This window comes from Rissa tridactyla, chromosome 16 (genome assembly GCF_028500815.1).
Source record: "Rissa tridactyla isolate bRisTri1 chromosome 16, bRisTri1.patW.cur.20221130, whole genome shotgun sequence".
NCBI lineage: Eukaryota > Metazoa > Chordata > Aves > Charadriiformes > Laridae > Rissa > Rissa tridactyla.
The window spans coordinates 7,876,844-7,891,809 of record NC_071481.1 but is presented as its reverse complement, the minus strand read 5'-3'; the positions used below and the strand labels follow the sequence as shown (position 1 = coordinate 7,891,809).

The window sequence follows — 14,966 nt, the reverse complement described above, 5'->3', positions numbered from 1 at the left end:
GCAGCACGTGGCCGCCTGCAGCACGTGGCCGCCCGCAGCGGCGCGCGGCGCACGCGCACTGCTCGCACGCCGGTAGGCGGTGGCGGCGCAGGCGCGCGGAGGGGGGGGGGGGAGTGGGGGTGTGGGTGGGGCGTCGCGCGCATGCGCGGGGCTCAGGCTGGCGGCGGCGGCGGAGGGGAATTAAAATGGAAGATGAGGAGGTCGCCGAGAGCTGGGAGGAGGCGGCCGACAGCGGGGTGAGGGCGGCTGCTTGGCGCGGCGCGGGCGGGCCGGGGGTCGGCAGGGGGAGAGGGGGAAGGCGGCGCTGGCGGTGCTCGAGGAGGCGGTGGGGCGCGGCGGGCCGGAGCGCCTGCTAGGCCTCTTAAAGGGACCGCGGCCTCGCTCGGTGTGGGGGGCTGTGGTGCGGCCCCAGACCCCGTCGCTCGCCTCCTCACCATCCTATGGGTCCGGGGCTGCCGCAGGGAGCTGCTTCCTGCCCGTTCTTCGGCCGCCGTTCTCTCCTCGCTCTCCAAACCCGTCCCTCTCCCCCACCCCCCCCCACCCCGCCCTGGCCCTGTGGGGCAGGGCGGCAGCGGGTGGTCAGTGCGGGTCGCAGCCGAGCCCGGAACAAAGCTCCTGCCGCCGGGGAGCATGCGGTAGGTGCTGGGAGGATGGCGGGTAGCTTGCTCCCTCTGCTGAGGGGCTCTGACAAAGCGTGCCTCCCCGGCGTCACGTTAGCCCTCGCAGGGCCTCTGGGGAGAGGCAGGTGGGCTGTGTCTTGTGGGGTGTAGCGGGGGAGCTGGGGGTTCACATCAGAAGTCCTTTCTCCCCCTCACTTGAGATGAACTTGCTTCTTCGTTAGGGCAAAACGTGGGGAGCCTTAGCATGGCCTAGCGTAGCTTTCAGTGTTGTAGCTTAAGTTCTCACCTGCTTTTAATAGCCAGCTCAATAGCTGAAGTTTTCATCACGTCTCTCATGCTGTGAGACTCTGAAGCACTTCTGCGTGTTGCGCTTGCAAAATAAAATCATTATTTTAGCAGGAGTGTGGGCGGGTGATCTGCGGGGTATTCACAACAGCACGACTAGAGAAAGGAAATCGTCTCTGCCAGTCAAACTCCTGTTTTAATAAGATCAGCGGAGTCGTTAATGATTAGAGGGCAGAACAATGACTTGGTGAGAAGACCGAATTTGATTCTGGTCAGGAGATTGGGTTACGGCTGGCTAGAAAGAGGGGAGCAAAATAGACCCTGTAACTCAATGCCCTCGCCAAGTGGCCTGGGAGATGCCAGCGTCAGGCTGGCAGCGTAAGCGAAGTGCTCGCCCTCTCCTCTTGCCAATGCCGTGAGACTGCAGTCATAGGAAGCCTCGCACCGGGTGGCGGAGTTAATTCCGGCGCTCGTTAAATCGTTCCATGAAGGGACATAGCTTCTGTCTTGGGAGCTGATGGCCTTGAGTAATGGTTTAAATTTGTAGGGTGCTCAAATCCCAGCCATTGGTTGTCTTTCCTCTTTGTCCTTTCAGCTTGTACCTTTTAGGTACACTTTTAGGAACACCTTTTAGGTGTTCTTTTAAAGCTCTTAGAAGGAAAAATCTCCATCATCTGTCCTTTCTCACATCCTTTTCCAGTCCAAACCGCTGAGAATTTGTGTTCGTAAACTCAGTGGTGCTTGTGCTGCAGAGCAGAGACGTTTCTTGAGGAGCCGCCGCCACACTTGCAGCTGCTTTTGCAGTTGTCGGGGTTTTGGATGTCTGCAAAAGCAGTTGGAGCAATGAGAAAAGCGAGCTGTCTGCAGCAGGAGTTCTTACGTAAGAAGAGACAGGAGCTGCCTTCTGGCATCCATCGTGGTTTAGAAAGGTCATTTTCAAACCCTGCCTGGCAGGAAGGAGACCCTCTGCTGCTGCTGGTGGCCACAGGAAGCGAAAAAGCTAAGCAGGATGGAGCAGAGGAGAGCCTAACCTCATTTTTCGTGGACCGAGTGGATGCTCAGGCAGTCAGGGCCTGTATGCTCTCTGTGCTGCTACAGAAATCAAAGCTACCGGAGGTAGGCAGGTTGAGAAAAGAGGAAGAGAGGGCAGGAAGAGGCTCCGCTGTAGAGCAGGCAGCGTGACCGACTCACCGGTTAGCAATTGAAAGAGACTTCAGGTGCACGTGCTCTTCTCTGTGCCTGAAACCCTGCTGCAGTCATCAGGCAAGGGAGCCTGGGAACTGCCCCAGCCTTCTGTTGAAGGTGCAAGAGGAAAAATGATGGGCAGGAAAGGCGTATGAGCTGGCCTGGTCCTGTCATCAAAGGACTTTTTTTTTGTCTTAAGGGATTTCCCTTATTTTCTTTTTCCACTTTTAGCTTATTTGGTGTGGGTCTGAGGCGGCACGAGACGGATGCCAGTGTGAAGGTGTGAGACCTGGTAGTCATGGTCAGTACTCAAGACGAATATGCAATAAAATGTAAGAGACGCCAAGGAGCAGCTTAAAATACATACTTTTCTCCTAATACTTTATGCAGTTGAAAACCAGAGTTAATTTTTAGACGCCTCAGCACATGTCTGAGGGAATAGTAGAGTTGTAGCAAGAGATCCATGGTGGGCTTCTGAGATACCTTGCTTGCTTCTCAGCTTGTAATTTTTTAATGCTCCACCGCAAGGATGTTCTTTAGGACAGAAAGTACATCAAACTTGCAGTGCGGGACCTTTGTTGTGTGTGTAGGCTTTGGTGTTAGGCTGGAAATATCTACTTGAGGTCTTAAAGAAGATGGTTCTCAGCAAGAGGCTGAGAATCTCAAGTTCTGGGCTGACTGGAGATGCTGTGGCCTCTTAGTTATAATGTCACTTCATTTATCTCTTGCAGATCTGCCTTACAAAACAGGCAGCACTAAAATCTCATTAAGTTGAGGGAAAACCCCCAAAAAACCTGACACAGACCTTCTGCTTTGGTTTGGTCAGTCAAGTAGCTGTAAAACAGATCCTCAACGGGTTTTTTTGGTTGGTGGGGTTTTTTTTTTTGTCTTTAATGTGGCTTCTGTTTGTCTTTTAGTCTTCTGTGTCAGAATTACCCAGTGCTTGCCAGGAAAAGGAGGAGCTCCCTGGGTATGTGCCACCCCTCAAGTGACCATATGCCAAGCAGGTACCCTCTGCTCCGGCAGCTTCACCTGCCCCAGGAGTCCTGCATGCACGGTGGTGTTAATGCTGGTGCAGCAGAACTCCGCGGGGCTTCTAGATCTGTCTTATCTAATTGCTATCTAATTAGATCTTCAAAGTGGCTGTGAAATGGGGAGGTTTTGCTTGTCCGTGAGTTACAGATGGGAAGCCAGTGCATGAATGACGAGTGAGTTGTCATAAGTTATGAGTAAGGATTGAAGCGTGAGGCTTCAAAGACCCAGTTTGGGTTAATGAACACTAATATGACTTAATGCATGGCTTGTTTTTCTTTCCTGTGGCCTACCTGGCTTTAGGGAAGAGGGAAATCAGAAATAAGAGGGCTATTTATGACACCCAAGTCTATTTACGTGGTTAAACTAATAATTAAATGTCAGGTAGGAAGCTGGCTCCAAATCTGGAGCAGAAGCCCTGTGTCCAGGGTCATAGGTAACCCTCAGCCCTGAATTGGCACTCTTCAACTGGATTGATTGCTTATTCCTTCACTAACTAGAATTTGAGTGTCGTCTTAATTAGTAACTTACCCTGTCCCTTGGTTAGACCGTGCCTCGCTTCGCTGATGGCCAGCAGAAAGGGAAATCCCCCTGATCATCTGATTACTGGCCGCTTGGAAATGATGTGAGCAGCCGAATGTGGGTGACTGAACTTTGTCCCTCGTGTGTGGGGATGGGGATTGTCACCTGCTTGTGTTGCAGCGCCGGGTGAGGACCGTTCACCTGAGGCTTGCAAAAAAACCCACTCGTTTCTATCATCTCCAAATTGGTTGATGTGCGAGTGGCAGAGAGGGCTGCCCACCTTGGATTTCACCCTCCAGCAAAGGCAGCGTGTTCACCGGTGTTAAAAGTTTTGGCTGGTATTGCTTTCAGTTGCCAAATATGATCAAAGTACAGAGAAGTCAAAAGGGAGAAATTTCAGAGTGTAACGCTGGGGCCTCCGGACTGCTGACTACTTCTGTGATCAGAGGACAAATTAAGGGGGTTTTTGTGTGCAAGAATTGTACCCTGGAGGAAACTCAGGAGGATAACTGCTGATTTTTTGATGTCAGGGCTGCGGGGATGGGTTTTGATTTTTCATAAAACATTTCCTAAATATTTGCTTTATGTGTTTGTAATTGGTCAAAAAAAAAAAATCTCGAAACTGGGAAATGAAAGTTTCTGATCCCACTGCTCAGTGTTGCGTAGGCAGAGACAGTGTGTTTGATAAGAAAAGTGGTGTTGGTAGGTTGGGAATGAACAGGTACCTTAATATGGTGAAGCGGGGATTAGTTTTGGGAGGTTGCTGTGAGTCCTGCCTTGCCCTTGGGTCATTTGGGAGCGGGCTCTGTTTGGTACCCGCTCTCACACACCTTGATGAGCATCTGGATGTGCTGACTGACCCCGCGTAGGGATGTGGGTGCAGAATGCAAGGGTGATCCTCTCGATTAAGAGATGTTCCTATGCCTTTGCAAAGTAGCATGCAGAAGGCTTTTGCTAGATTTGGCCTCATTTTCTTCTAGATTGATAAGGGACGTAAATATATTCCCGATCTGGATCTCCAAGGAGTGTCTGTGCGACCTGTCTGCCGCAGGGGGTGTGAAGGGTGGGGAGGGAGAAGGAGCTGTAGCCCTCCCAAATGCTTCCCCGCTCTGCTCCGTAACATATCCGTGCTGGGAATACTGTGTGGCGCCTACCAGGCTTGTTCCCAAAAATACTCTCGTGTCTTGTTTCTCAATATTGTAGCTGCCGAGAAGTGTTACCTACCTATGAAAGATGTAAACACCACCAGCACAGCTTAAAATCATCTTGTGGCTTTCTTGGGTATAGTCCACTGCCAGGATTTAACGTAAGCAGAATAACTCGGAGAATTAATTAATGGAGCAGCCTGATTGCCAATAGCCTCAGGAATCAAATATTCCAGTGATTAATAGAAGATTAATTTATCTTCAGAGGAAGGAAATAGGTAGCCAACAAGGAGTCAGGTTGGAGATAGTTTGGGATTATCTACTTCTGCTCTTGACGGCGTTTTTGGTGAAGTACAGTCAGATATCTGCAGCTGTAAGCTACCCATGAACAGCTTTGGTAACCTCAGATGTTAAAACTTATATTCTTTTTTTCCCTAAATAAGAGACTGTTAACTAGGCCTTGAAGTTTATCTCCCATCCTTTAGAAAGTGCCAGAGTATCTGATGGTGCTTTTAATAAGCAGACGAGGCTTTGTTTTTAGCTTTGGCGTGGGAGGATGCAACTCTAGCCTAAATTCCCTCTTTCTGGGTTTGATCTTACACATTATTTGAGTGAGCAAGGGTAGAAGGTGGTGTTCAGGAGTAGTCTCCAGTAAATACGTTAAAGAATGTGGTTAATGGTTTTCTTGAGCTGCATATTTGAAATTTTATCAAATTTCTAGGAGAGCTCAGCTTCCTTTATTGGGGACAATCCTGTGCTCTGGCAGGAGGGCTGGTAGGTATCTCCTGATTTTCTGCAAAGTAACCTAATTTTGGAGGTAGAGGGGGAGATACTCTCCTAGCATAAGGGATTTGTAGAAAGCCCAGGTCTCTGCCTTCCTTTAAGCACTCAGTCGTGGTTACTCACTAAACTTGAAATAAAAAATAGCCAGCAGTTATCTTGTTATTCCTTTCCCCCGTATCAGCAGAGGTTGGAGCTGCTGTTATTTAGTCTAAATAGAGAGTCTTTGCTGGCAACGATGTGCAGCAGGATAATTCTTCGTACGTGTCCGATGCAGTACACGTATTACAACAAAGTTCTTTAGGCAACAGCTCGGGCTGACTGGGGCCTCTCCCTGCTTTGCAATACACTGGAGAACTGGGTTTGCTTGGGAATGTGCCTAGACCCCACGTGAAACCATGATCTGTAGGAGCTGACCTCCGTAGGGGCATCCCTTCCTGAAGGGCGTTTTTCTGGGGTGTCAGGGGGGAGCAGCTATCTCCAACTCGCCAATAACACTGCAAAATTATCAGCTATGTGGATGGGATTCTTATTTAGGGTGGACAGAGCATAGGAGTGCCGGATCTAAGTGGTGGGTTTGTGTCTTGGTGTTTGGGTCTGACTCTTTTTCCAAGAGGTATTTTATCGATCCTTTTACGTGTTGCTGTTTTTCTCAGAGCTAAAGGGTAGAAAGAATGGCTGTGATGGGGCTGCTGTTCAGTTTCCATTACGTCCTCATCTGCAAATGCAGCTTAAATGTCAAAGAACAGTGTCTTCTTCATGCTGTTTGTTTGGGTCCTTTTTAGTATCTAGACATAATAGCACTAAAAATAGTTTGTTGAGATTCTTTAGTAATCTTTGGGGAGGGTGTTTTGAAGGGGCGTGTAAATGAGGCTTAGTTTTTGGTTATATAAATAAGTTTGTTTGGGAAATGAAAGCTAGGAGAGCCTCAAGAAGATTAATAACTGGTTTTTGTATGGTGTGATGTGCCCAGTTACTGGGTATGTGCAGCGTGATGTCCTCAAATGCCAAGTCTAATTGCCTCTCTTGTGAGCTCGTGCCTTTGAGTTGTTGTAGTGCTTCTGGCACTTGCCCTGTAAGTCAGGTCCTAATTTTATCTTATTACCCACACAGCTTGGTGACAATGTGACATAGCAGTGGAAAGGGAATGACATCAGCAGACAAACAGATCTCTGCAGAGCAGCGGCAGGGATTTTTTTAAATTTTTTTTAATTTTTTTTTTAAATTAAGAATAAGCCCTGTCAAGGTGTTTCTGCTTCTCAAGCTTGTGAATTCATGCAGCGTGAGCTCAGTCACGAACTGCTAATTTCTTGGGTTGGCTTTGCAGGGTGATTAAGGGCTGCCCATTTGAATTGGCAATGCTCTCCGCGTCCAAACGCCTCCGTACCTACAACTCCAAACATAGTAGTATTAAACACCGAGAGTTTGCAGTGCTGTGTCTTTTGCTGAGAAAAGACAAGGTCAATCCCTGCATTTAAAAGCAAACACAACAATTTCTAACACATCAAGAGGTGTGTGTGAGGTGGGGAGCTGCTTTTACACTAGACATCCACTTTGAACACAAAGGAAGACTTTTTTCTACCCCAAAGTTCAGTGCCAGTTCTGGAAGCAGCTGGAATCCCCTCAGCAGCGCTGGGAATTATGAGGATCGTGTAAGAGTAACAGTTGTTTGGATGGGGTGAGAGTGATGCGTGTTTATTTGGTGGGGATGATTGTTTTATATTATTCTGCCAGGATTTCTACGTGTGGAGAAAGCCTCTTGTTTTGGAGAGTACACAGTGGTTCTGACAGCTGCTGGTGTTATAACTTAGAGGATATTTTAGCTGCCTGTTACTTTGCTCCTTGGTGAGGAGCTCCCCAGGCACGGAGCAACTGTCGAGCCTGCGTGGGGTGGCTTATGAACCAGGACCATGTGCATTCGCTTAGTGACTACTGGCAATTGTGGAGGCAAAAATCCAAGTATTTCACAAGAAGTGGCCTGTACAGGAGTAGGAATGAGTGAAACTGGACTGTAAAGGGCTTGTTTGGGGAGGGGTGGCACGGTGGCAGGGTTGGAAGGATTCCTTTGAGTGAGTTTGCATGTGTTGAGCAAATTAAAGAGCAAATTGTTTGTTGTTTTTTTTCCTGGTAGGGGAAGCTGCAGGTTCTGGCGTCGGAGGATGCAGTTGGAGGAAGTTTGGCGCGTGTGAGGGCGTGAAGAGCTGCCCAGCAGGGCTTGGTGTGACAGTCATGATAATCAGCATGCTTTTCAGGTGCTGAGGTCAAACTGACGCTTTGCAATTACAGGATCGTGTAGTCTGATGTACAGGCTGCGACTTTAGGCCTGGGACTGACCTGCAAAGCCACCAGGAATGTAGAAATGTGGCTTTTCTCAAAGCCATCTCTCCTCTGCCAGGAAGGAGAGAAGGGAGAGCAGAATGGAGGCTTCCTCGTGGCTACCATGTGGCTTGTCATACTTTTGTGCCCCACGGTCCTCGCTGTGGGCTGTCGAGCTTGTCTGACGTAGCTGGGTGGTTCAGCATGGGGCTTCTGATTTGCAGGTGGCTCCTGTACGGAGCCAAACTGTATGGAGTTCACGGAGTCACTGTACGGCACCAAACGCGAAGTGAAATGAGGTTCCCCCCCCACCCCTTTCTGCCCTATCTTCCTGACATCCCTCTCTCCCACGCGCTGAAGTATTTAATAAGGGATATTTAAGGAAGCTTCCTTCCAGTCCACTGCTTCCAGGAGGCCCTGGGGAGGCGCGGTTAACTATTTGAGTTTGAAAAAGTATTTGAAAGACTCTTCTATAGCCGGATATAACCTCTTCTGGTGTGGTGTGGGCAGATGAGCTAACCCCTTCCCCTTAATTGGACTTTCATTGTTTGCTGCCAGGCGCTCTACGACATCTCCATCCTTGGCGGGATATCCGTTTCCCTCCTGCCGGTTCCCGGCTGGCGGTTCCTCCATCTTTGCGGGCAGGAGGCAGCTGATGCACATTTTTCTCCGTCCTCCTGAGCAGCATTGGGATGGGATTTTCCTCCCAGTCCTCTTGAAGAGGAAGGAAACTGCAGGTGTGCCTTCAATGGGAGGTTCTAGCAGTGACCTGGCCTTCAGCTCAATGCCACATGAAGCCCCTGGCTGGTTTTGTCCTTAAAAATCGCCCATCACCTCCCAGTACGGAGTTTGGTAGGAAATTCAACCTCCCGCCCACTGTTTATCTTCCCAAAACGGTTTATAACTATTCCCTTCTAGATGGAGGCTGCTGTGGGCTGTTGGCCTGTGTAGCTGCGTGACCAAGAGCAAACACTGTGGTCTGGCATCTTGTAGTGACTTGTGTTCATTCCCTGCTTACTGGGGCATCGGGGAATTACTGTGCAAACCAGTTTATTTACCAGGTTGCGCCTGCTGCGGTTTTTGACAGCAGGGTAGGCTCTGCTGGCAGCGAGCTTTCAGCGTAGTTAAGCAAACCTGCCTGAAAAGTAGAGCAGCTGCCTCCTGCCAGAAGCTTGGAATTTCCTTCAGTATTGCCAGTTATCGGCTGGCGAAACTAGGACACTCTCAGGTAGTTTTTTTTTCTTCTTCATTGATGATTAAATAAAACACATCGCTGTTTCGAAGGCTCTTTTAATAGCATTGGCAGTCGTGAGAAGCTAAAGACGGCAGCGAGGTTGGAGAAGGTTACCTAAGAAGGATTGGGACTGAAAAGTGGCTTTATTTTTCTATTTAGCAAGATTTCTCTGCATAATTGCTCCGATTGCAAAACGTAAACACCTTTGCTAAGGTAGGTGCGAGCCTTGGACAGAAGTTGACATGTTTAAAGCCATGCTCGTTTGGTGTTCAGAAGTGATTAATACGCCTTTCCGCCGATTGATGACTCGGCAGCTGTGTTGCAAAGGGAGGAGAAGTGCAATAAGGCTCTGCTCTGCCCTGACGAGTCCTTGGGTGCATGTCGGGCAGGGCAGGGAGGGTTTTTTGTGAAGGAGGGTTATTGCGGCAAGCAGCAGGAATGCGGACCTGCCGGCTAGTCCTCTGAATGGCTGCAGGCTCTGGGGCTGAGCTGCCCCGCTGAAATCAAGCATGTAGAGTGATGTGAGTCGCCCCAGCCGGCTGCTGCTCCTCTGCCCGAGAGGTCTGGCGCCGGCTCCTGCTCGGATCTGGGAATACCTTCCTGCGTATTCCCATGGCTCTTTACCCTGAAGAGAGCTTTCTTGCCAATCGAAGTCCTTAAAATGAAAGATGAGCGCCTCGCAGCTGCCCTCTCACCGCGATACGCAAAATCCACAGCCTGTTGTAGGTGTATTAATGGCTACGGTGGGACACAGGTGGTGGCTTTGCTTTTCTCTGCCTCTTGATTTGCAAGTCAGCCTCAGGTGGAGACACACGCTCTCTCTGCCCCCTTTATAGTATAGCTGTACAGAAGAGTGACGTGAAATGTGTGCGCAGACAAGCTCAAACTCCCATCTCCAAGACGAGCCTTCAGGTTTTTATTTTTATCTCCTTCTTTTGTAGGAAATAGACAGACGGTTGGAAAAGAAGCTGAAGATCACACAGAAGGAAAGGTAATGATGCTGTGCGGTTTGGAAAAAAACCTGATTTTCCTGCCGTGCCCTTGGACATCGAAGGCCTGGGGAGCGGGAGCAGTGGGGAAACGGCTTCAAGCTGAGCAGAGTGCACTGGGTTTGAGTTCAGAAATAGGGAATCTCTGTAATCGTGCCACTAGATGGCCCTTGCGATCCATAGCAGGGTAGCGGAAAGCTTCTTGAGAGTGATTTTATTTCAGAGCCGGGTCTTCCAGACTGGATGTAGCTACAGCTATGGGGAAGCCATTTAAGAAAAAGACACTCAAAGGAAGAAATGGGTGAGTCAGGTAATCCCAACTCATGGCCCTAAATTGGCTTGCCGTGTCTTGCATCAGTAGGACTTTCTTTTCCTGCTTACTTTGGGTTGGGGTGGGGGGGGGGGTGTGCGCGTCATTGTCTTCTAGAAGAAATATTTCTAATCACTTCTGACAAGTCTTCTATTGTTTTGGGGTTTTTTTCTCCTTTGATTCTTAGTAGGCCACTTAAAGAGTCATGGTATTGCTTCTCTGGGATTTCCGCACAGAGAAGGGACCATTAAAAAAAAAAAAAAAATGCAAATGGTGAGATGGGGGCCAAGGCTGGCTCTGAGAAGTGAAGTGGCAGGGTTGGAGCGGAAAGCTGGGTATCCTGGCGAGAGGAGCCCTAAAAGTCCTTGCAGGGAATGGAATCAAGGTGCTTATATCGGTATCTTTGAATAGAAGTGCTAAAAATTTTGCCCAGTGTCTGCTTTCCTTCCCTTCGGTCGAGTTTAAAGATGTCAAACGCAGCAGGGACTGGTTTTCTGTCCTTTACTGAGCTAATCTCCTGCAAACCTGCCTGCCGCTCTAGTTTAGGGTTACAAATATAACGAGGTCTTTAATTATTACAGGCTGCCTTCTTAATCATGGGAATGACATCTGACTGGGAGGAATTCACACGCAGAGCGAAAAACATGCTTGCCGTAGAAAACAAGTACCAACCAATTTTTATTTTTTATTTTTTTTTCCTCTTTTAAACAGTAGAAAGTCAAAATCTCCTCCTAAAGTGCCGATTGTGATTCAGGACGACAGCCTTCCTGCGGGTCCTCCCCCCCAGATCCGCATCTTGAAGAGGCCGACGACCAACGGTGTGCTCAGCAATCCCAACTCCGCCAGCAGACCGGCCTTCCCCGTGAAATCCTTGGCGCAGCGGGAAGCGGAGTACGCGGAAGCCAGGAAACGAATATTGGGCAGCGCGAGCCCCGAAGAGGAGCAGGAGAAGCCCATCCTCGATAGGTGAGAGCAGCCCTTTGTGCTTCGCCGGTGCTCCTCGCAAACACCTGCCCGTCAGGAGGAGGGGGACGAGCGCCTTGAAGAGTCGAGTGAGGCCGGCAAAGAGAAAGGAGCGCTTTGTTAGCGAGCAGGGCATCGTAAATCTCAAATTTATGGGGGTTAAGGGAAGCACAAGTGCTCGATAGAGGCTGTAATGGTTCTCTTAGACCCTTGGAAGAGCACACTGGGAGTTTAGAGAGGAGTACGACGACGAGAGTTATCCTGGTGGAGATAGCTGTTTGTTTTAATTGAGAGAGGTAGTTAAGTGTTCGAAAAGGAGTTTCAGTGAATTTCTGTGACTGTAATGGCTTTGGTTTGGCAAGCTCTTGCTTCTCAGTCTGTATTTCTACTGCTGCCTTGACTTTTCCCTGAGGTTTTTCTGACTCGACTTGACTTTCCCTGAGGTTTTTTTTGACTCAACTTGACTTTTCCCCGAGGCTTTTGATTTAAGGGAGCTGCCACGTGGAGACGGGAGCGTGGAGTTTACGCGCTCTTAAATGAACACAGGTTATTTGACGGCACCGTGCTCTTCCTGTAGTTTCAGCGTGGGTCTTGGCTACTTGGGAATAAGACTCCCAAATCTTTGGAAAGAAATGAAGTCCTAGTTTGATTCTTTTTTATTTTTTTTTTCTTCATTTTTAAACCACAACAGCCTCTGCTCTCCTTTCTCCTGGCAGGCCGCCGAGGCTCTCCCAGCCGGAAGACACCAGACAGCCCAACAATGTGATCAGGCAGCCCCTGGGTCCCGATGGCTCACAAGGCTTCAAACAGCGCAGATAAACGCAGGCGGGAGATGCTGCTGCGGAAGGCAGGGTCCGCCGCCACAGGTCGCGCTGCCGGGACGGACAAACGGACTCGAGCAAAGGGAACTACCTGGTTTATTTGCACTGTGATTCCCCCTTTGCTCTGCCCACTGTGACCTTCAACCCCACGCACTGTGACCTCCCCTCTCCACCCACTGTGACCGAGAAGGGCTGTCCCCGAGTCGCTGGAAAAGGAAAAGGGGGACGATGAGGGGAGGGAAGGGGGGTGCAAAGGACTCGGACGGGTGCAGGGAGTCGTGTGTGTGCCACTTGGGTTGAAGCTAGCGCCAGCAATAATGTTTGTTGTACTCGTAACCTGGGATTTAAGGAAAAAAAAAAATATGGGAAGCCTCCCCAGACGCGCATGTTGTCCTCATCACTTTAAGAGCAAGTTCTGTTTCAAAGGATCTCTTTTTATTATTTTATTTTATTTTTTTTCCTGTTTGTTTTCTGTATATCAGATCAACGGAGTGCATGGGAAGGGTTTTAACTTTTGTTTTAATTGAAAGAAGGTAGTTAAGCGTTCGAAAAAGGAGTTTCGATGAATTTCTGCGACCTTAATGGCTCGGGTTTGGCAAGCTCTTGCTTCTTGGTCTCTGTTTCTACTGCTGCCAAGCACCTGGAAGCGGATTCCTGGATACCTGGCCTTTCCAATCGCCTTGGGAGCTGGCGGAGTCCGCCGACCTAGTTTACGTCTTGCACCTGTTAAAGCTTGGCTATGGAAGAAAAGCTTAAAATACATCTTTTTTTTTTTTGGGTTTTTTTTTTGGTTTTCTTTTTATATTTGGGGAGAAGGGAATGTAGACGGATCCTGTGAAAATGCCTGCTGCCCGCCCGCTGCTTGTGGCAGAGGGCGCCCAGGCGGTGAAGAATCGGGGCTCCGCTGCGAGGAGAATAACCGGCACCGCTCCGCTCCGTGGAATAAATGGGTGGCGAGGAGTCCCGCTCCGTACGGCCTGCGCTCGCCGAGGCGGGAGTGCGGACATCCCGAGCGTCCCGTCCCGAGTGGCGAAGGCTCCTGGTCCAGTCTCTCGCTCACGGTACGAGCTGCATTGCTTCCCGAAACTGCAGACGTCGGGAGCGAAACCGGAGTTGGATAAAGCCTGGATGATTCCTCCTTCCGTCTTCCCAGCAGCAGCGAGGCCTCGGGGAAAGGATTTTTCCTCCTCTGGCTCCCGGGAAGAGGACGGGGAGGCTGGCGGTCTGCAGGAAGGCGGATGTTCCCCCCCCGGATGAAGCTGACCTACCTTAATATCGCTTAATATCGAGGGATTAGATGGACACTAAACTCTCCCCTCGGAGGGGACGGTACCTGGAAAACAGTTTCTGGTTATGGGCGGATTATTCTGTACGGGTGCAGCCCTCCTGCCGCTTCGTGCTCAGTAGGTTCAAGGGTAAACGAGCAAATCTGAATTAAGCCTTCTACCCGAAGGGAAGCGACCGTACAAAAAGACATGTATGGAAATACGGCTTAAAAAAACAAAAACAAACAAACAAAAACCAAAAAAACAAAACAAAAACGGTAAAATAAAACTACCTGTGTATAAAAAGAATCGGCCAGAGCGTTAATTAGCTGATTAAAGCTGATTAAAACACCGAGGACGGTGGCAAGGTGGGGACGGGTGGGCAGATGTCCCCCAGGTGTCCCCAACTGCCAGTGCTTTTTGGGCTTTTGGTTTTGTGGTTTTGTTTTTTTTTTTAATATTTATCCCCACCCAGGATGAGTCCCCGGGAGGGAGCGGGAGGGGAGAAGGATGACAGCAATAACCATAGTCACCGCGCCTTTCCTTAATTATTACTAAAAATAGCTTTTAATGGCCAAACCCCCCCCCCCATTCACCCAGTTCGTGGTGTAGCTGGCCAGTGTTAAAGCTGCCGCCTCCTCCAGCACTGAAATCTTTGTCTCTGGCACCAAAATCGCCATTTCTGGCACCCAATTTTCCTTCTCTGGCACCAAAATGTCCATTTCTGGCACCGAAGTCTCCGGCATTGGAATCTCCCAGCTCCTCCATCCCGGTGACCAGGACACGTCCCGCCCGCGGGCAGGGCTCGGCGGCGTTCCTGCCTTTTGTCCCGGGAAGGTGGAGGATAAACACGGTACCGCGTGTTTTCACCCCAAAACGTGCGCCGAAAAGAAAACATTTTATAAATTGTATTTTAAATAAATGTCTTTAAACTTTTAATGACTTTTTTTTTTTTTTTTTTATTCTCCTTTATCCCTGTCTCTCGCAGGGGCTGCTGCAAGAGGGGCATTTCAGTGGCAGCCTTAAAAAAGGACAGTAGATCCTTAAAAAAATTCATCAGGAAGGTAAAATCTGGGAGCGTTCAGCCATATTTGTGCCAGTATTTAGCCAAAAAGTGGGAATTTTGCCCTGTTTTTAGGCTCACTGGGGAGATGTGGCCTGAAGCGGGTGGCAAGTGGCAGCGCTTGGAGGGGAGATGTGGCTTCCAAACTCGGACATGAGCTGTGCCCGTGTTGCCTCTGATCGTGGAGGATAAAAGAAGCGATTTTTAACTTTTGATTTATTTTATTGATTTTCTTGCGGTGTGCTGGTCTCTCTCCCTGCTGGGCGCTGTCGCGGTGCCCTGGCCAAGGCGAGGAGGGCTCAGGGTAGGCTTGCAGCTCCACCAATCCCTCACTCCCTTTTAATTCTTATTTTTAATAGGTTTTTTAACGTGAAATCGGGATAAAAATGGGACTTCCAGCGGGACGCCGAGCTGCGGCAGTGGGGCCTCCCGCCCG

At 49.5% G+C, this 14,966-nt stretch overlaps 1 protein-coding gene across 9 annotated transcripts; it reads left to right on the top strand.

Annotated features, from left to right (window-relative positions):
• Nucleotides 1-127: 127 nt before the first annotated feature.
• Nucleotides 128-14,406, top strand: SZRD1 (SUZ RNA binding domain containing 1). 9 transcript variants are annotated; one of them, XM_054222465.1, is made up of 6 exons: nt 2,374-2,422; nt 3,008-3,060; nt 10,061-10,110; nt 10,332-10,409; nt 11,130-11,384; nt 12,098-14,406. In XM_054222465.1, exons 1-6 carry the CDS (start codon nt 2,389-2,391, stop codon nt 12,198-12,200), a joined length of 573 nt encoding a protein of 190 aa, XP_054078440.1. In that variant the 5' UTR covers nt 2,374-2,388; the 3' UTR covers nt 12,201-14,406. The 9 variants fall into 9 exon arrangements, with proteins under 9 accessions (XP_054078445.1, XP_054078444.1, XP_054078437.1 ...); XM_054222462.1 differs by lacking the exons at nt 2,374-2,422; nt 3,008-3,060 and adding an exon at nt 338-635 and having other exon boundaries at nt 11,133-11,384; XM_054222461.1 differs by lacking the exons at nt 2,374-2,422; nt 3,008-3,060 and adding an exon at nt 339-635.
• The last annotated feature ends 560 nt before the right edge of the window (nt 14,407-14,966 follow it).